Source organism: Desmodus rotundus, chromosome 5 (genome assembly GCF_022682495.2).
Source record: "Desmodus rotundus isolate HL8 chromosome 5, HLdesRot8A.1, whole genome shotgun sequence".
Classification (NCBI taxonomy): domain Eukaryota; kingdom Metazoa; phylum Chordata; class Mammalia; order Chiroptera; family Phyllostomidae; genus Desmodus; species Desmodus rotundus.
The window spans coordinates 33,457,773-33,478,882 of NC_071391.1; the positions used below are offsets into that span (position 1 = coordinate 33,457,773).

The 21,110-nt window shown below is 39.7% G+C and overlaps 1 protein-coding gene across 5 annotated transcripts in view; it reads right to left on the reverse strand.

The window, feature by feature from the left end:
- The window catches only part of NUCB2 (nucleobindin 2), a 39,358-nt gene extending 18,456 nt beyond the window's left edge, over window positions 1–20,902 (reverse strand). Inside the window, exons 1-6 of one of the 5 annotated variants that reach the window (XM_024558708.4) lie at window positions 20,699–20,857; window positions 15,579–15,734; window positions 12,710–12,783; window positions 8,518–8,661; window positions 7,829–7,936; window positions 1,302–1,428 (exon numbers count right to left, since the gene is read on the reverse strand). In XM_024558708.4, the coding sequence (XP_024414476.1) occupies window positions 1,302–1,428; window positions 7,829–7,936; window positions 8,518–8,661 (379 nt within the window). In that variant the 5' untranslated portion in view covers window positions 12,710–12,783; window positions 15,579–15,734; window positions 20,699–20,857. Of the gene's footprint in view, window positions 1–1,301; window positions 1,429–7,828; window positions 7,937–8,517; window positions 8,662–12,709; window positions 12,784–15,578; window positions 15,735–20,460; window positions 20,567–20,698 lie in introns of those variants that run through there. The other 4 variants (XM_045194021.2, XM_024558707.3, XM_024558710.3 and 1 more) reach the window with 4 other exon arrangements.
- Window positions 20,903–21,110: the final 208 nt, after the last annotated feature.

The window sequence follows — 21,110 nt, forward strand, 5'->3', positions numbered from 1 at the left end:
TTATTTTTCCTCTTTTATTTTTTTCAAATATATTCTATTGATTATATTATTACAGTTGTCCTAAATTTTCCCCTTTTCTCCCCCTCTACCCAGCAACCCCCATTCCCTCTGGCAATCCCCTCCTCTTAGTTCATGTCCATGGCTCATGCATATTTGGCAACTCCATTTCCTAAACTGTTCTTAACATTCCCCTGCCTATTCTGTAGCTACCAATTTGTACTCCTTAATCCCTGCACCTTTCTCCCCATTCTCCCCCTTCCTCCTCCCAGCTGATAACCCTCCAAATGACCTCCATGTGTATGATTCTGTTTCTGTTTTGCTTGTTTGCTTAGTTTGTTTCTTAGATTCATTTGTTGACAGTTGTGAATTTATTACCATTTTAATGTTAATAATTTTGATCTTTTTCTTAAATAAGTCCCTTTACCACTGCATATAATAATGGCTTGGTGATGATGAACTCCATTAAGTTGGATAGGGAAGAGGCTTAGGCAATTGCCAGGGCAGAGCAATCTGTGTGAACCAGGTTGATGGAGATATGCGGCTCTGTGTGTAGGCAAGCTCAGAAAAGGAACAATGGCCGCTGCCTGGCCTTTGGAGTTTTGTCCAGGAGGAAGCTGTCTCCTGGCATTTGCCCCGATGCCAGACACTTCAGTTCCTCCCCGTATGCTACAGGTGTCCTTCCAACTGCTGCCCCTGTGCTGGAGCCCAGAGGGAGTGAGTCTGAGTAAGCCTAAGTCTGTTGTGGGCCCTTTAAGAGGAAATGCCTGAGAATCCCACAGTTTCCTCCACTGCTCCAAACCCCACTGGTTTTTACAGCCAGAAGTTTTGGGACTTATCTTCCTGGTACTGGAACCTTGGGCTGGGTAGTCTGGCGTGGGGCTGGGATCCCTCACTCCCGACATATCCCTCTCAATTTTTATCCAACACACGTGGGTGTGGGACTAGCCAGCTCCACCTCTCCAAATCTCCGCAGCTCCATCCCACCTGAATGAATGGGACTTATTTCCTTGGTTGTGGGACTTCCATACATTTCGATTTTCTGATGGTTCACTTTTCCTCTTTTAAATCAGTTGTTTCATTCATTACTTTTCATTTTTCCTTGTTATTGATATAATTAACGTTAATCATTTGAATTTTGAATGCTGTGAAGGTATTGCCTATTCAAATAATTAAATTTTAAAAATCGAGAAGCTGAATTAATAATAACGTTAACTTTTGACTAGAAGAGCACGGTATGTACTAGTGTAAATGGACCGCAACACCAGATATTGAAATCTTCCTACCTTTTATTTAGCACTTACCTTGAAGGGAATCTAATTTAGCTTTAATTAGCATTCTTAGCCTTCCTACTTCTTGCCTTTTCAGTTCATCAAGTTTTGTTCTCACATGGTGACTTACTAAATCCAGCTCTTTGCTTAGCCTCCCACTCTGTTGACAAAATAAAAAGTTAGTTTTATCTATTACCCTGCATTTTTAGGACAGATACCATACATTAAAAATAGGGTTACAACAAAGTAGTGTTAGATACTTTTGACTAACTTAGACAAATTCGATATTACAAAAGCATTTCTTTCAGAAGATATTTAATTTGTAAGCCTAAAATCAAGATATCTAAAATCCATAAAATTTATAAGAGCACAATTAAAGCACAAAAGAGAAACTCAAAGAGTAATGAATTACAAAATGGTGCATCCACTTTGGAAAACATATTTGGCAGTTCTTCGAAAAGTTAAACACAGTGGCTCTCTCTGTGGAGCAAACCCAACCCTTCCCCACCCCCTTCACCCAGGGGCATTTTCCTTGCCTCCCTCTCTCTCTCCTAAGCTCCAAACCCTTCTTTTGGCCTCTGTAACTTGTTTCCTAAGCTCATTTCTCCTACAGCCCACTTCTCCCATCTCTGTGACTTTCTAAATAAATTTTCTCTTATAAAAAAAAAAAGTTAAACACACAGTTACCATATGACCCAACAATTCCATTTCTAGGTATATACCTAAAAAATTGAAACATGTTCACATATATAAGAAACTTGTACACGAATGGTCATAGTAGCATTATTCATACTAGCCAAAAAGGTAGAAATAACTCAAATGTCCTTCAACTGATGAATTAATAAACAAAATATGGAATATCCATATAATGGAATATTACTCAACCATAAAAAGGAATCAATGTACTAATACATGCTACAATATGATGAACCTTGAAAACATGCTTTCATTCATTATGCTATCAAAGAAGCCAGACACCAAAGGACACATATTATATGATTGCATCCATATGAAATGTCCAGAATAAGCAAATCCATAAAGATAGAAAGAAGATTACTAGTTTCAGGGGCTAAGGAGAGAAGGAAGTGGGTAGTGATTGCTTAATGGGTACAGGGTTTCTTTTAGGAGCAAATGAAATTTGTGGTAATGGTTACAAGACTTGGTGGGTATACTAAAAACCACTGAATTGTATCCTTTGAAGGGGCAAATTTAAAAATAAATAAATAAAGGGGCAAATTTATGGTTGTGAATTATATTTCAATAAAGTTTTTTTTTAACTTGGCCTACTTTTAGCTATAGTCATCCCATATACAAGTAACTTCAAAATTCATCTTTTTAAGGGTGTCTCCTTTGATGACTTTTTCATAGATGAGTAATCAGATACATGTTCCAAGATTTAGGAAACAAAACAGCTAGTGGTTTACTTTCTCTCATTTATAAATACATTTGCATTCACAGACTGCAAGTCTAACTAGCATTCAGGCAGACAAACCATTTAGGACCGAGTTAATGGGGCCGGCCGGAGAAAGGGAGGAAAAGAAGCCCCACGAGGGAGACCAAGAAAGAAGGAGAGCTATCATAGAGGAAAATATGCTGTCATAGAGGCAGAAAGAGCAGTCTATTTTAAGGAGAGCATAATCATTATTATTAGATAAAACAATAGTTCTCAAAGTGTGCTCCCCAAGTAGAAGCATCTACATCACCTGGGAACTTTGGAAATGCAGGCCCTAGACTTACTGTATCAGGAAGTCTGGAGGTGGGACCCTAAGTCTGTGCTTTAACCAGCCCTGAAGTCTGATAACCATTGGGATAAAGTAAGAGAGTTCAGTAAGAAGAGGAATAAAAAGTGTTTACTGGATTTGACAATTCAGAAGTCACTGATGCATAGTTGTATATAGTTAGATGATGTGACGACTTCTAACATTTATCTATTAAATATGTATTCTGAGGGAATCTGTAAAAGAAGAAGAGGGAGGAGGAAAGGTCACTGAGTTCAGAGCAAGATGGCAGTGGAGTAGGTGTAAGTTACACTCACCCCCCTCAGGACCACATCAGAACTGCAACCAAAACATGGAGCAATCAACCTGAATAACCATCTAAGGACCAACTGAACAGAAGTCATATGACTAAAGATAGAGAGAGGAACCCACATGAGACTGGTAGGAAGAGCAGAGATGCAAAAAGGGCTGGCCCCACACCCACATTGTTGTGGGGAGGGGGGTGAGTTAAGAATCCAGAGGGATATTGTAGCTGAGAAGGTCCTCCTGGAAGAGCAAGGGGCTTCAGCCCCATGCCGGACTCCCTAACCTGCAGCACCAGATTCGGGAATATGAGCCCACACAGTATCTGGCTGTGAAAATCCAGCAGGGATTTTACCCACCCTGGTCAAACGCTCTCTTAAAGAGCCAGTGCATAAAATCTCATTCGCAGCATTTGCCCTGGGATCTAGTGGAGGGTCAGCAGTTTGGATGGGAACAGAGTCATACAGGAAGAGACTGAATGGCATGGCTGTGAGGCAGCAGTGTCCCTCTGCTAGGTCTCTCTCCCACACTGCCCACAGATGCCATCGGTCCTGGGCCAAGCATTCCCCTGCATAAGGCATCAGCCTGAGAGTGGCACCAGTCCCCCCTCTGACTCCTGCAGGCCCTGCCCTGCCAGGATCACTCCTGGTGGTGTGGTCTGTCATCGCTTCCATCCCGGGCCCGTGGTGCAGACTTTGTTGGAGGGCTCTCCAGGAAGTCCGGAGAGACTCAGGGCATGGCAGAATTGCACAGGGAGAGACTGAGCTGTGTTACTCTAGGGGGAGGGCCATTTTTCTCTCACACTCATAGGACCAGCACCACTGCTCCTATGCAGAACCATCCCTCCACAGAGTTCGTCCCAGCCTGATGAACTCTGCTGGCCTTCCTCTGACGGCACCCTGAGAACACGACCCACCACAAAGGCCCGAAGGCTCCAGGCAGGTGGGGCTGGGCTTGGTGTACCCTGAGACTTTTGCTAAACGGCCTCAGACTCAGCACTGGCACCAAGTTTCAATCTGTATCAGCCTAGGAAGCAGCACTCACCATACCTGGTGACCCACTGAGAACTTATCTCACACAACCTGCATATGTCCAGAGGCTCTTTCAGTGACTAAGCTTAACAGGCAGCCAGCAGGTGGAGGCAGCTCTCAGGGTGTCTTGGGACTTGTGCTCACTTGTCCCCAGACTCAGTACTGGTGAAGGACAGACTTGGTGTGCAGCCTGTCCTCCCCTGTGCATACTCTCCTGCAGAGGCAGCCACAAACAGCGGATCACGGTGTAGCTCCAAACAGGTAGCCCAGAGCCAGTCATAGTCAGCCTCTGACACTGACCTTCCCTGGAGTCTCTCACAAGAGTCCCCAAAACATCACACTTGGTAGCAGACTTCAGACCATGTAAGAAAATGACCCAATTAGCTCCACAAGCAGCACAACCAAAGGGAGATCTTGACAGTCACCTGACCATGCTGGGGCGAATTCTGCTTGGTGGGGTCAGCCCCAACACGGGAGCTCATACACTATGGTTGGAGTCAATCCTCATAGTCAGCCAGCCTCAGGGTCAATCCCACACAAAGATGGGCCAACAGCCATGAGTACGCAACTGCAACAGTAGGGCTCACATAACAAACAAGGGACATTCCCGGAGCACCTAGCTCAGGTGACCAGGGAGACTGCACTACTGAGCCCCACAGAACACCTTCTACATACGGCCACTCTACCAAGACTGGGAAGCAGAGCAAGTCTACCTAATACACAGAAACAAATACAGAGAGGCTGCCAGAGCATGGAGACAACGAAGCATGCCCCAAATAAAACAAGAGGAGAAATCCCCAGATAAAAGGAATTTCAAAAAATGAGGGTAGTTTAAGGGACATCAGGGACAACATCAAGCATAACAACATCCACAGGATAAGGGTACCAGAAGAAGAGAGAGAGCAAGGGATTGAGATAATACTTGAAGAAATAATGACTGAAAACTTCCCTAACCTGGTGAAGGAAAAAGACACACAAGTCCAGGAAGCCCGTAGAGTGAGTCCCAAACAAGATGAACCCTAAGAGGTCCACACCAACACATATCATAATTAAAATGACAAAGGTTAAAGAGAGAGAGAATTTAAAAGCAGCAAGAGAAATACAGTTAGTTACCTACAAGGGAGCTTCCATAAGACGGTCCGCTAATTTCTCAATGGACCATACAATGGAATATTAGCCCTAAAAGAGAATGAAATCTTACTATTTGCAACAGCATGGATGGACCTAGAGGGCATTATGCTAAATGAAGTCAGAGAGGGGTAAATACCACATGATTTCACTTCTGTGTGGAATCTAAAGAACAAAATAAAAGAAGAAACAAAATAGAAACAGACTTATAGATACAGGCAGAGACTGATGAATGCCAGAGGGGAGAGTTGTTGGGGGCAGGGTGGAAAAGGCGGTGGGATTAAGAGGTACTAATCGGTAGGTACAAAATAGGCATAGACATGTGAGGTAAAGCATGGGGAATAGAGCCAATGATACTGCAAAAACTATGTATGGGGCCAGGTGGGCACTTGAATTATTGGAAGGAACATTTTATAACCTATATGAATATCCACTATGCTATACATGTGACACTAATACAAAATGTGTTAAATATAAACTGTAATCACAAAATAAAATTTAAAAAAGAAGTCTTAGTAAAGAGATGTAGTATGATTCCTCTTTCAACATGCTTGGCTGAAAAGGAAAGGATAAATTCTAACTTTTTTTTTCCAGTTCTATCTGAGAAAAGAGTTTTTGCTAAGCTATTTTGAAAAATGGGTTTTATTGTCTATTTTTACTCTTTTTCACTGAATAACTGTGTAACTTACTTCAATTTGACTTTCTACACCCCCAACAGGGAATAGGAATGGGCTGGGAAAGGAAGACAGCTTATAAAGGTGTTCCCTGTACCAAACCAGGAAGCTGCTGCCTTCTTTTCCCTAATTATCTCTGTTCAGGGTGGGGAAAAGTAGCTTTACAGTTGTGAGCATGCAAAACACACAGTATATTCTTGTATCATTATTTATTAAATATTGTATTATTATTCATTAATTATTGTATTATTTTCCATACAAACGACTGCAAACCTACTTTTGCCTGCCCTGTATAGTACCTCCCATTATCGACATTTTCTGTGATCCCCAAATAATGCTCTTAATACTAATTTAAGTAGATAAGAGACATTCAAAGTTCTACATTAAAGATCATTCACCCCAGGAAATTAGTTCCAAAGATTAAATTAATTCTTCAAAGGAGCCCTGGCCGGGGAGCTCAGTTGGTTAGAGCATCATCCTGATAGACCAAAGTTGTGGATTCAATTCCTGGTCAGGGCACATACAAGAAGCAACCAATGAGTGCATAATAACTAGAACAAAAAAATGATGCTTCTGTTTCTCTCTCTCTCTCTCTCCTCTGTGTGTGTGTGTGTCTCTCTCTCTCTCAAAAATTACTAAATAAAAAAATTTTAATTGACTAATTAATTCTTCAAGGGAAAGGCAAGGCTATTCTCAAGACAATTCAGGAGAATTACTGGCCCAGAACAGTTCATTGCCTCCCAGAGAGCTGTGAACTAAAAGCCACACACTGGCTTTGAGAGTTGCCTCAACACGATACAGTCAGTCTTTCAAAAAGGCCCACATAAGGGACAGAGACTAATATAAGAAGGATGCTTGATCCAGAAATGTTCTTTCTAACAAAGTTCTCTAATTCTGATTCTAGAAATGGGTGAAATATTTTTTAGGAAAAGTTTAAAAAATAAACAAAAATAGCATAAGCAAATAATATTATCTTGTGAGGTATAACTAAAAGTTTAAAATTAAATCATTGGACGTTTTTACTGCTCACTCTAAGATAAACCCAACTAAACTGATTCATTGCCCTGCAAGGGTGAACTTTAAAGATCTCTCTGGTCAGATGGTTCACAAATCCCTTTATCACGAGTACTGAGAAGCCATCTATGGCTAAGATGATATCTACAGGGTTCTTAAGACAAAGGCAAATAGTTAAATCTCCCCTGTTGACATAAAATACGGCCTGTTACCTCTTCTGTTAATCCAGACCTGGTTAAACCCCGGAACGTAACCTGTTCTAAACCTCTGAGTCGCTTCCCTCTGGCCTCACGTGTGATCCAGGCCCTCCATCACCATGGATCTTTCCAACCCCATCTTTTAGCCAGTCGTGGCCTCTACTTCCCAGTCTAGCTTCCAGCAACAGTTACCAATCCCAATTTCCTGTCTATCTCTTGTCTGGGTACCCTTGCACAGTCGCCTCAGATGCCTCCCAGTCTCTTTCCTTTTCTCGGTCACATCGTCAAGCACTGCCATAATCTCTACCAAAAAGAATGACTTCCCACCTTCCCCCACGCTTCTTACTGAATTATGAGTCCACCCTCTGTATATCCAAAATATAGTATATACTCACTGTATGTTCATCTTAATAATCTTCTGGATGTTAATCTCCCTTGAGAGATCAGTGTCTGGCATGCTCAAATGTTTTTTTTTAAATAATTTAACTTAATTACCTTTATTTCCTCTATGTCTGCTTTCTGGAGCTTTTCTCTGAAATGATTATCTGTTTCCAACACATCAATCACTTGCTTGAGATATTCATCATAATAAAGTCCAGTGTCCTTCAAATTAAGAAACAAACAGTAAAGCTTCTGATCGTTTTTCCTTCCCTGCATCTAAAGACCTCAATTCTTAAAAAACTAAAATTTCTAGCAAAATGGTAATGAAACATATCTACTTTGATAGTTTAGATTGTCAAAGTTAAGAAGCGCAAATGAAGGGTTGTATTGTAGAAATCACGTTTTAGGGATCATACCAAAGTCCTGTTTTAGTGTTACACAAAAGTAGGTAGATTTTCTATATGGCTTAGACAATGAAGACTTTAAAAACATTAATTGGTTTTACCCCATTGTTACCCATTTCTCCTCACTGCTATCTCTCTCTCCTTTGAATATAATACAATTGGGGGGGGGGGTGTTAGCTCTACACTAGACATGTATGTGATTAATTCTTCTCTATACTATCTAATACACTAACTACATTAAATAAAATTATCTAAATATTAAACAACATATGCTTTTCCTATATTATTTTCACTGCTATTTCAGAAATAGTTTCGAAATGTCCAATTTTATAGTAATAAATCTTACCCATATTTTAATTAAAATTCTTCCCCCAAGGTTATATTCCCCGTTGGACTTACTGGTGGCTCTATCTTCGCGCTGTCCACAGGGTGAGGATTTTTGACTTTTGTCTTGTCTATGTCTATAGGCACAGCTTCCAGAGCAGCAAGCAGACACGTAACCAAGAGAAACCGACACCGCGGCAAGACAGTCCTCCACCTCATCTGAAACAGAGGCAGTAGAATTAGAGTGAAGCACTGGAAAGATTTTATCAAACTATATACACATGCATTCCCAAAGCCACATTAATAACATAGCAAATGTCAGGAAGTTTACTACAACAAGAGAATTCTAGGAAAAGGGTTAAAGTAGATCATAACATAAAAACAATGTATCACTGAAGAAAATCAGGGCAGGGTGGTGATTGCTGGGGGGCGGGGGCATAAGGGGACTGAATAGTAATGGAAAAGATATAATAAAGATTATATATTCGTTTAGCAAAGAAAAGCAGGGGGGGAATCCTGTTTAGCTAAAATTAAAAAGACAAGGAAATAAAATTTAAAAGTTTGCATAGTATAAGAAAACATTTGGTTTATTATAAAAGCTTCAAATAAGGATGGCAATGAGAGACTCAGAATTTTTAAAAATAAATGTCCCGAGTTTAACAAATGGAGAATAAGAAAAAAAAACTATATGTTTTTTCTCAATTAAAATATTACAGAGCCAAAATTACTTTCAGATGTAATATTTAATTAGCTTCAACTTAATTTTGAAAATAAGGTGTTCTATGGATATAAGTTGATTAAAAGAGAGAAATGACTAGCTACAAATATTCTCTTAACTTATTAAACATTATCATACCCAATCGTCATTTGCCAAAATTTTGGGGGATCAATGATTTTTCAAATAAATAGGTCAATAAATACCACGCAGGATGTGACAGGTGTGAAACAAACAAGGAGCAGCTACCGCTGGTCCCAACCACAGTGTGATTCAACTTTGCTTACTCAGTTTCCACGCCATAAGGATACTAGCAGCACCAGAGGATCTACTACAAGCATTGACATGAATGAAAACCTCATATTTAATTGATTTTATACATATAGACTCATGTTAGGGTCCATATCAAGAGTAATGGTCTGAGCCCTGGCTGGTGTGGCTCAGTGGATTGAGCACCAACCTTCCAACCAAAGGGTCGCTGGGTTGATACCCATTCTAGGGCACATGCCTGCTCCCCAGTAGGGGGTATGCGAAAGGCAACCACACATTGATGTTTCTCTCCCTCTCTTTCTCCCTCCTTCCCCTCTCTCTAAAAATAAATATATGAAGTCTTTTAAATTAAAAAAAAAAAAAGAATGATCTGACCATCAACCTGGAAAACACATTATTTAATTCAGTGTCTCCCCAACTTACCTGGCCATGGACTTTTTTTTTTTAAGTAATATGTTTTTATCCACAGAACACAATTTGGAACAAAGTACATTGCCTCATTTTTAACACAACCCTAGGTTGTATATAGGGCAGTCATTCATTTTACACATGAAGAAATTTTTAATTAAAATAGTTCACTCACAGAGCATTTTCATGCATTAACAAAATCACTAGAACTCACATTTTAGTGCTATTTCTAGTCTATCAAATTTTTAACACCTTTTTTGAGATATAACTTGCATAAAATTCACCCAATGAAGGTAGAGGATTTGTCTATTCTGTAAAGACAGTTCTGATTTTAGTTCTCAAACCTAAAGAACCAAATCACCCGACAACTTGTCCAAAATACAAATTCTCAGGCTGCACCCAAGACCTCTTGAATCAGAAATCTCTGCAGTGGAGCCCAGGAACCGGTTTTAATAAACTTTCCAGGTGGGCCCCACCTACGCTTGCACAAGCCCGAGGTTCGCTCTTCTCTAGGACACTGATTCCTCAACCTGATTGTTGTTAAATGCTTCTCAGGATGAAATATGTGTATGAGAGACCTTGGCTCAATGACGCTAAGTAGGTTTTCATTTCTGCAAGACTTCCCACACCTGTGGTGGGCTACTATGCATTATGAATCTCTAGCGCATTGTTTGTTTGTGCGTAAAATGTCTTCCCATCGTGAATCACCTCCTCTTCCACAACCGTTTTTTATGACGACAGAAGTTTATTCATTCATGCTTCACGCCCTTGAAGGATAATAGTTTTAAGTGTAGCCATGGCCGAAAAGCCCAAGTTATGACTTAACTATTCAAATCAATTTTGATATCTTCTACACACGCTTCTGTAGGTTGTGTTTCCTTCCAGGCTCCTAGCGCGGTACACAGGTGGTTCGAGAATGAAGGAGTATTAAGATGATTTGAATAGTCTTTCTATGATGTGCACACAGGAGGTCAGCCCAGTGAAGTACCTCTGTAACTTCACGGCAGACCCCATCAGAAACTGTGACTATCGCTTGAAATGGGCCACCCAGAGGTTCAAAGAATCTTTCACATAGCTTCCTCGCCTCCACCCCGTTATCTCCGATGTCCCTTCAGCTCTCCTCGCACCAAACAACACACGTATGTAGGGCAACTATAGGCAGTTCTGTCTCAGCAATTGGCAGCTTTGCGGCGTATTTTAAAATATGCTTTCTTATAGCGTCCATCTTTCCTTCAATATACAATAGAAGCCTGAGATCAATAAAAGTGAACTAGCACAGTTAAATCCAACTTTGGAAGTGGAGTTGCTTTACTAATTTGTCACTTCACTCTCTCACTCTTCTGCCACGTCCACCATAAATAAGGCAAGTCAGAAAGAAATACAAGTGTGCATGTGTGCGAGTCCTGATAGCATGTCAAATGACAACGTCACAAAAAGACTCCGGACACCTACTCTAAAACACTGACCAAATTTATGGCTCCTAAACTTTTCATTGAGCCGCCGGTTTATTATCAATAACAATAGAAATGATCTATTGAGTATTTACTATGAACTAAGCAGCATGCTAAGCCTGATTTTATATATTAACGAATTTAACTTTTAATTCCGTGAAATATATATTATTTTCCCCAATTTAAAGCACAGGAAACTGAGGCATGGCAGTTAAAAAACTTGATTTGGGTCCTAAAGCCAGAGTTTGGTCCTGGGGGTGACTGACCCCAAGCCTGTGTCTGCATTTAAGCAGTGGTTCTCCACGTGTGGTCCCTGGGCCGGCAGCCTCAGCATCCCCGGGAAATTTGGTGGAAATGCTAATCCTCAAGGCTTCCTCCAGACCTTCTACATCAGAGAGTCTTTGGGGTGCAGGGGGAGCGGGGGCACAATCTGTACTAACAAGCACTATAGGTGACTCTGATGCACGCGAACATTTGAAAACACGTCTCCTTTTGCTCTATTATTCGTGAACGTCCTCTACACAATGAGAGACAAAAAGAATGCTTATCTGAAAGTAAATTGAAATCCTCAAGGAAAAGAAACCAAGTGTCATACCTAAGAAGGCAGGCAAAATTAAATTTAGGTCTATATTTTCATTTCAGCTGCACCATTCCCTTGCTATGTGACACAAATCAGTTAACGTTTCCCACTTGTTTTCTCATTTTTAGAAATACCTTAATGAATTTATTAAGATATTTATTAAGTCTTAGAAATACCTTAATGAACTTATTTTACTTGTAATTCATTTATGTATGCACGAAAGTGATGTGAGAAAAATCTGTATGTCTAAATGCATCTTAAAAAGCACCCTCAGTCAACACCGAATGAAACTGTGAGTGATAAAGCATAGTGTCATAGTTAAATAGGCAGTATTTTTTCTGTGTGGTACATAATGATGTCTTAAGTTCAGAGTCTAAAAACTCTGAAGTTTTTAGAGTCAATGAAATACCTTACATTGAGTTTTAAATGTACCATCTTCATTTGGGCTTTCTATTTATCCTGCCTTTTTTATACGTACTTCCTCTCCTTTCTTGCCTTTTTTTGTTTCATTTTTTGATTGATGGAGAATTTTTAAAACATGTTTCCCCCTCTACTTGTTTCTAATCTTTTATCGTTTGTTCTAGAAATAATCAGGACAATTAACTTACTGAAGTCTAAAGTTAAATAAAACAGTTACTCTACTCCTCAATAAAAGTTAACTGTTATAAAAGAAATGGAAAATGTTCTAGCATATTAGGTAGAAGAGTAACGACATAAAATTTTCTTTAAATTCCAAGATAATGTCAAATGTGTCAAAGGTTTACAGATTCTCATAAGCCCAAGAATATAAAATATCCATACAAAAGGAGGTGGGGGGATAAGGCAAAGGGAAGACTAGCTTACTTTTCTTCCATTATGGGGTCAATAAGAATGGCCTTCTTTCTTTTATCACCCTCTTCTTCCATAAGAACAGAGACCTAAAGAGGAGACACTGGGCTGAACTTGGCTGAAACAGTATTCTGACCCTAACCAGGATGGTCTGAAATTCTAAATCAGGCCGTGATCTCAAGACTACATTGAAATCACTGATCCCAAAGGCCTCGGAGCTTCGGGCAAAATTACAAAGTAAGCAGAGTTCTTAGCCTTTCCTAGTATTCCATAGGTACACAATAATTTCCAAGTCTCAAAGGAAGTTTCTCTCTTTTCCCCTGTCTCCACCAAATCAAAACTCCCACTTACACACAAAGGCAGATTTCTTAACTATTGATTCATACCAAGAGTTACCCAGATTAAGTTTACTTGGTGGGTAGGTGCATGGGTGGGGGTGTTTATCAGTTTCCTGTTTTGACTGTAGAGAGAGATATCCCAGAAGTGGTTAAAAAGAAGGGTTGCTGGGGCTGCTGTGGCCCAGTGGTTTGAGCTCAGACCTCCAAACCCAAAGGTCACGGGTTCCATTTCCAGTCAGCGCATGTGCCTGGGTTTCAGGCCAGGTCCCCATTTGGGGGGGTGTGAGAGGCAACCAATCGATGTTTCTCTCCCTCTCTTTCTCCCTCTCTTCCCCTCTCTCTAAAAATAAATAAAATCTTCAAAAAAAAAAAGAATGGTTATGGGTGAGAAAAATGAAGAGTACAGAAAACTGAAACTACCATATTTTGCTATGTCGAATGTGTTCCCATATATATTGTGCACCCACGTTTTTGGCCCAAACTTTCAGGGGAAAAAAACCTTTCATTTTAATTTTTTAATTCAATTTTCTATTTATTTATATTTATATACTTGTTCTTTGTATTATAAGGGAATTTTATCATTTAATTTTGAACATATTATGGTACAAGAAACTTTATGGAACAAATAATCACAAAACACAAGCACAGACACAAGGTATTTCAGGCACTGCCCATGTGTAATGCACACCCTTATTTTTCCCTCAAAAATTTGGGCAACAAAGTGCACATCACACACAAGGCCAAACCCAGTAGTTCATCCCTCCTTGCAGTGGTTTCTATTCCTCCCTCATCTGTCTTTTTCTCCCTCCTTCATTCCTCTTCTGTGACTCCTCTTCCTTTTAAATTTAAAACTAAATTAAAGTATGTTTTCTTTCATCCATGTTATGTTAATGTCACACATATTTATTACGTACCCACGACGTACCAGATATTAGGCAGGATGCGAAGTTTAGTGAGAAGGACATGGTCCCTACCCTCAGGGGACTTTCAGTGTAGTGCACGAGGCAGCCTGTGAAATAAACTGCAACTTGATAACAGCTGCTTACGAAACAATGCATAGAGCATGATTCTTCTTCTGTTAATTAAAAACTCTTTAAAGGCATTAACATGGTACTCAGCAAAGAGACATTTCAGTCAGCTGACTTATAACACTAAATATCTCTGAAAAACTCATAAGGCTCCTGATTATTTTGTTTATTTGAGGTCAATGGTTCTCGATTGGAAAAAAAAGAGAATCAAAGTACTAGTAGCAACAGAATCATTATACTTTGTCCCTAAGTGATACAAGGAAAAATTCAAAACCTTGCAAAAACACATATATACTTTGTAGAATAAAATGTTAATTTGCTTCTAATCTTCCTTCTAACATCCCTAAAAGACTGACTGAATCTTTCAATTCTTCCCTCCTCCAATTTACAGTCCCTGAATTTCCATTTTCTTTTCTCAAACATTGTTTCAAGTTACTTTCTTCAAAGATTTAATAGACAACTGAACCATTTCACATGACAAGATAGGGTATATTCATATAATACTTGCAAATAAAAGTCTGGAATGAAATAAAATACTGATCTACCCAAGTAAGTTAAGCAAGGGCTAGTTGTTAAGAAATTTCAAGACAAGTAACAGTTAAGTGGTTAAAAAAAAATCCCACAACTTCTGACTTATAAGGAAGGCAAAAGTGTGCCTCATAGGGGCATACTGAACTTCAATTTATCTTGAGTGGATTATACTTGTCATTAAAATTTTACTTCCTGATGATTTATTACATGATACCCCTGGGATAACTTATCTCTGTCTTTTTAGTCCCTTGCATAAAGCAAGCAGCTAAAAAAAAAGTAGCTCTTTTTTTAATACATCCATAAATTGTACAACGAACATCTATTAGCATTTATGGGTAATTTTAAAAATAACCAGAATAAATACCCAATCAAGACAGAAAAGCTTGTATAATGAATCATGGGATAAAGGTAAGAAAAAAAAAAAAAACCCTTCTATTAGATGAAAGTTATTTTCTTCTATAGACACGATCAGACTTAAAGCGCTACTATGGAAAAGTAGGAAAGCTTCTACAAGTGGTTATCATGGCATGCAGTTCTCAGAGAGGACAGAGAAAAATATCTGTACTGACAGAGAGCATTCTGTTTGCCAATATCCAAATCTTCTCTTCCTCCTCAATAACAAAAGCTCAATTTTATTCAGGGCAACCATGCATCCAGTTACATTTTCCTGCTTCCCTGGTAACCTGAGCTTTGGGTCATTACATCTCCCTAAAAGGAGAGAATACATTGTTTGTCTTTGCCTTGCTGCCTGGAACTTGGCTGTGATGGTAAGAGCTCTGGCAGCTGTATTGGACTACAAGGACCAGGGGCACACCTACAGATGGCAGAGCAAAGAACTGAAAAAAGCTCAGGTCCATGATAACTTTATGAAGCTACCATACCTAACTGAGACTGTCTACTTCAAGAATTATTTCACCTGAGAAAATAAATATTGTGTGTTTAAGCCATCATTAAGTTGTCTTTTTTCTTTCTTACCTAATTACTTACCTTCAGATAGGTTAAAAATTTTTATCTCCTTTTTACAGATGAGGCGGCTGAGATCCAAAGAGGTAAGATGACTTGCACAATATCAAATTAATAAGGAGGTGGGTCTTGGCTCTGAGCTCAATGCTTTATCACTAAAAACTGGACTCTTAATGGGTTCTAAATGTAAAAAAAAAAAAAACGTTAAATATAAACATAAATGTAGGTTTATTATATTGGTAATGGCACATGGCGGTGTATGAATTTGTCACATCCTGTGACAAACTACCAAGTTTTTATGATGTGGAAGAAAACTAAATTAGATCACACTCCAGTAGTGAGGGGAGAGAGATATATTAAATAAACAGAATAAAAAACCAGAATAGACAAATATACTGATTGTTGTGCCTAGGTTTTACCACTGCTCCCCTTTTAAGTAAATAAGAAGAATTCCAACTAAAAACTTACTTTACTCAACAATAAGACTTCAAGATATAGGGTGAATTGTCCCATTAAATCCTTTTTTTTTTAAAGATTTTATTTATTTATTTTTAGAGAGAGGAGGAAAGGAAGGAGAAAGAGAGGGAGAGAAACATCGACGTGTGAGAGATACGTGGATAGGTTGCACTTGGCCTGTATCCCAACCATGTGCGCTGGCTAGGGATCAAACCGGCGACCTTTTGGTTCGCAGTCTGGCACTCAATCCACTGAGCCACACCAACCAGGGCTTCCCATTAAATCCTTAACTGGAATCTTTCTTCACCCTTACCACTACCTTTAAAATTAACCTTGGCACCCTGGCTGGGTGGCTTGGTTAAAGCATTGTCCCATACACCCAAAGCTTGTAGGTTCAATCCCAGGTCGAGGTATGTACAGGGGGCAACCAATGAATGTTTCTCTTTCTCTCTTTCTCTCTCTCTCTCTCTCTCTCTCTCTCTCTCTCTCTCTCTGTCTCTGATGTTCCTCTCTCTCTCTATGACTCCATCCCCCTTCCTCTCTCTCTAAAACCAGTAAACATATTCTCAAGCAAGGATAAAAAAATAAATTAACCTTGGCCCCAGTCTCAATCACAGAGATTAGTGATAAAGCAAAGCATCTCAGATTCTTCATTGAAACCCCACTACCTAAGTATAAAATACAAGGCAGTTAGCTCATGTCCAAACTCACTGGTGAACGTAATCAATTACCAGTATTTCTAAGCAGTCTGTAAGAAAATAAGCAAATAAAATATCTTCAAATTTTAAAAACAGATTTATTTCTTTCCTTTCATTGTATATTTAACATAAAAGTAGTATGTAGGAGAGTGATCATATACATGTTAGACGCAGGAAAGGCATATGACTTTTCGTGGTCAAAAGTAAACATGAGATTGAATCCTGACCACACCTGTTTACTAGAATCTCACTTGCCTTTCTGAGTCTCAATTTTCCTACCTATAAAATTAAGCTAATACTTCCTCATAAGTTTCTGATTAGATGAAAATAAGAATAAATAGAATGTGAGTAACAGTACATGGCAATAGTAAATGATCATAAATAGTAATGCCTCTCCTGTCTTGAAAATGAAATAGCTATAATATCGAAATAATGAAAATCTGTTCTGTAAACACCCAAAGTTAAAAAGCAATAAACCAGTTTGACATACAACTTTTAAATGTCTTTTTTAATAGCTTTTTTTTTATCTTTACCTGAGGATATGCTTTTATTGATCTTGTATTGATTTGGGGGAGAGAGAGAGAGAGAGAGAGAGAGAGAGAGACATGGATATGAGAGAGAAATATCAGTTGGCTGCCTCTCATACGTGCTCTGGCCTGGGATGGAACCTGCAACATTTGGTGTACGGGACGACGCTCCAACCAACTGAGCAACCCCACCAGGGCTGCTAAATTTCGTTTTATGAAGGGCCACATTAGTGCTCTCCTCTGAGCACTGCCACAACCGAAGACCTCATGCAGCTATAGGCCAATGAAAAGAATACATCCAACCAAAGAGGAACTCAGCCTCTTCCACCCTGGCATTAAAATAGATCTTTTGCAAGAGGCCCAGGTTTCTTTCTCCAAGGCATTGCCCTGAGCCAAGAAACATGGGTTGCTTCTTCTTACTGTCAATGGCATAATTCTAACAGTAAAAAGGAGTGGGGTGGAAAAAAATAATGGCTTCCGGGCTTCTCAATTGCAGTGGTAACAACAACTGGTAACCTGATTCTCAAGTCCATTTCTCCCTTTGAAAATGAGAATCAATGGGAAAGTGAGGTTCAAAATAAAATGCCAGCTGAGTTGAACTTCAACTCTTCCCTGTATCAAGACATGAGTATAGATGTTAGTGTCTCTGATGCTCGTATCTGTAAAAAGGACATCAATCAAGAAAACCAGTACATGGCCTTTCTTTCCCACTTAACGATCAGTTATAGTATATTTGATAATAGGCTTATGAAAAATAGATACTGTTGCATCTGTATCACTCAATAAACACATTTATTAAAATTAGAATGTCTTCAGTCCTGGCTGGTGTGGCTCAGTGGACTGAGTGCCCGCCTGCAAACCAAAGAGTCACTGGTTTGATTCCCAGTCAGGGCACATGCCTGGGTTGCAGGCCAGGTCCCCAGTAGGGGGCTCATGAGTGGCAACCATACACTGATGTTTCTCTCCCTCTTTCTCCCTCCCTTTCTTTCTCTCTAAGAATAAATAAAATCTTTTTTAAAAAATTACAATGTCTTCATTATTTACACATACTTACTTCAGATAACTAAAATACAGTATGTCAAAAAGTTCTGCCAAAAATACAACAGAAGCATGCAACTGCTTTCTCATTTCCCTTAGGTTGCTTTGAAATTTTTAAATCAGAGAATTCTGGGACCAGAAATGATTTTAGAGGTAGTTTGGTTGAGACCCTACTTTTACAAAAATTTATAAAACACAGGGAAATTAACTGATTTGGCCAAGATCATTTGGTAGAGCCAGGATTGAAATCTGGCCATAGAATTCTAATTAAGTATACTTTCACCATATCATGGTGGGGGTTTTTTAAGGGTTTTTTTATTATTATTATTTTAGAGTGAGAATATTAAAGTGATTGACATTTTTCTTTTTCCTAATAAATTATTTGAAATTGTTAGGAGCCTGTTTTTTCTTAAGTCTATAAACTAGTTGCATGTATTAAACATAAAAATAACAAGTTTCCCCCTTCTAGGTCTTTAATTATTTAGAAAAAGTTAATCATCTATCATGCTAAATATAGTCAACTAATTACTCACAATACTTCAAAGATTACCTACTTCGAGGATGATTGTAAATACATTTTTAAATCCTACACTTGATTCCTCTAGCTACCCAATACTTACAAGGGTATTTTACACACCTAAGTTATCCAAAGCATCCTTAAAAAGTTGAAAGCAATTTAAATATTATTCTAAATAACACAAAATTGGTTTACTATAGAAATATACAAACTTATCCCAAAACAAAAAGACACTGTTGTTAATCATGTTTCTGATACTCTATATTAATGCTTATAATCAATAACTAGTGTTTTGAAAGGTACCTTCATTGCCTTAATTGTGGGTTCCATTTTAACTAGTCTTTAAAGACCACAAACAATCTCGGCAAAGAGCATATTGAATGGGTATATATAAAATGTGTGATATGAATAGTAACTATCTCGAGAAAATCAGAGAAAGGTAAACACAATGTTGGCCTGACCCTTGCAAGATGAGTAAAATTTGGATAGATGCTGGAGAACAGCATGAGTAAGCACAAGGACACAGAAACAAATTTTTCACTCATACTACAAAGTTGGACCAGATCACGGAGAGTTTAAAGACCAAAATGAGAAATATAAGTTTAATGTTGGCCCTAATAATAAGAGCGATGTTATTTGAGATTTCATTTCTAATTCTAAATGTCCATGTTTTTTTTTTTTAATTCTCAACCTTATTAACTGAGGAATGTTTGTTAAAACATTTGTTTATTCAACATTTGTTGAACTTGTTCAAATTTTATAAAACAAGAACTCACGCTCAGCTTAAATTAGGATGAATCCTGAGACAATTTTTATGAGGGGCAAGATGCTAGAATCTGGATATTGCCTGACTCCATTCAACCCAATTGACCAGGGAGTAATTTATATAAGTTGTAAAAGAAACTATAGATATTCTGATCTAAATCTGTAATACCACTGGTCATATTACTTTAAGAATTCCTTAAAGCAACTCTCTCATCAATTCTAAATCCACAATCTCCTTCCAACAAACCTATCAGAGATATTGGCATTTAAGCTTACCCTCCTTCCGCAGTTTTTAAAATTTTTATGAATTTATTTGAACCAAACTGAGTACCATAACCAGGAAGCAAGATCTCAAATGCTGTAGTCTCTCCACGTTTTTTAAAACAAGGTATTATTTATCATTTGGTGTTCATATTCACCCATGGATTTAATAACCTTAATAAAAGGCACAGATGGCAGGCAGCACTTACTTATTCAATCGTGTAAAACGTACATTATCCAATTTAGGAGTTTAGTGGGCAGCACCAGCCACAATAACCACATTTGCTCACTGAGATACCACTTAGCAGATGCAAATAGATGAGCTCTTTCGGTTTCTCATACTCTGAAATCTAAAGAGCTCACCTTCACGCTCAATGATTTGTTACTTAAGGGAAAACAATAACAACTGACACGAACTTTCACCTTTTCTCAGTGTGAGGGGTTGCCAGCTTAACAGAATGAGCAAAAAGCAGGATTCACTGGCCGAGCTTTGCTTGACAGCGCGGGTGGAGGGTGAGGGGTGAGGGGGTGCGCATCAGCCAGGAATTGGTGGGTACACCCTCCTCAACAGTTGGCACCTCCCTTGACCATCGACCTGCCAAAACCAGGCTGTAACCCCACCCGGGTCTCAGTTCTGCACTCACCCTCGCCAGCTCCTCGCCTAGAGCCAGTCATCCTCACCGACCCCTGAGAAAGCTTGGGAGCCCTGCAGCGAGTGGAGCGGAGGAAAGGACCGCCCCGCCTCAGGATGGAGCTGGAACCCCCTCCCACATATGCCCGCCCACAGTACAGCCTCAGCCACCTTCACTGCCCCGGCAAACAGAGATCTAAGCCTTATCTCAGGACCCATCCCTGCCTCCTGCGGTACTGATCTGCACCCACCTCGAGGTCACCGGTCTTCCCTAGCCCCAGTCTCAACGCTCGAGGTTCCGCCAACCGAATGCCTGCAGGGCCTGCTGCATACAGACCTGTCTAGCCAGCTCCCAATTCTCAGCTCAGCTCCGTACCCTGGCCCAAGACGCGCTCCCGCCTCCACGCTGCCATGGCGACAGCTCCCGCCCTCAGGAAGCCGCTGATTGGTTAGACTGGATCTTGGAAGGCGCTGACTGGCGGAGGCGAAGAAAAGACCGGGCTAGAGGCAGGCGGCTTGGTGAGCTGCAAAGGAGCCCGGGGGAGGTTGAGCCAAGAGGGACGTGGCGCTCAGCTAAGCCGGCGGGGAAGCCGCGCCCCTTCCTTCGTTGGCTATTTTGAGCAAGATTTGGGCGGGTAAGGTGCTGTCCTCTGCGGGCCTCCC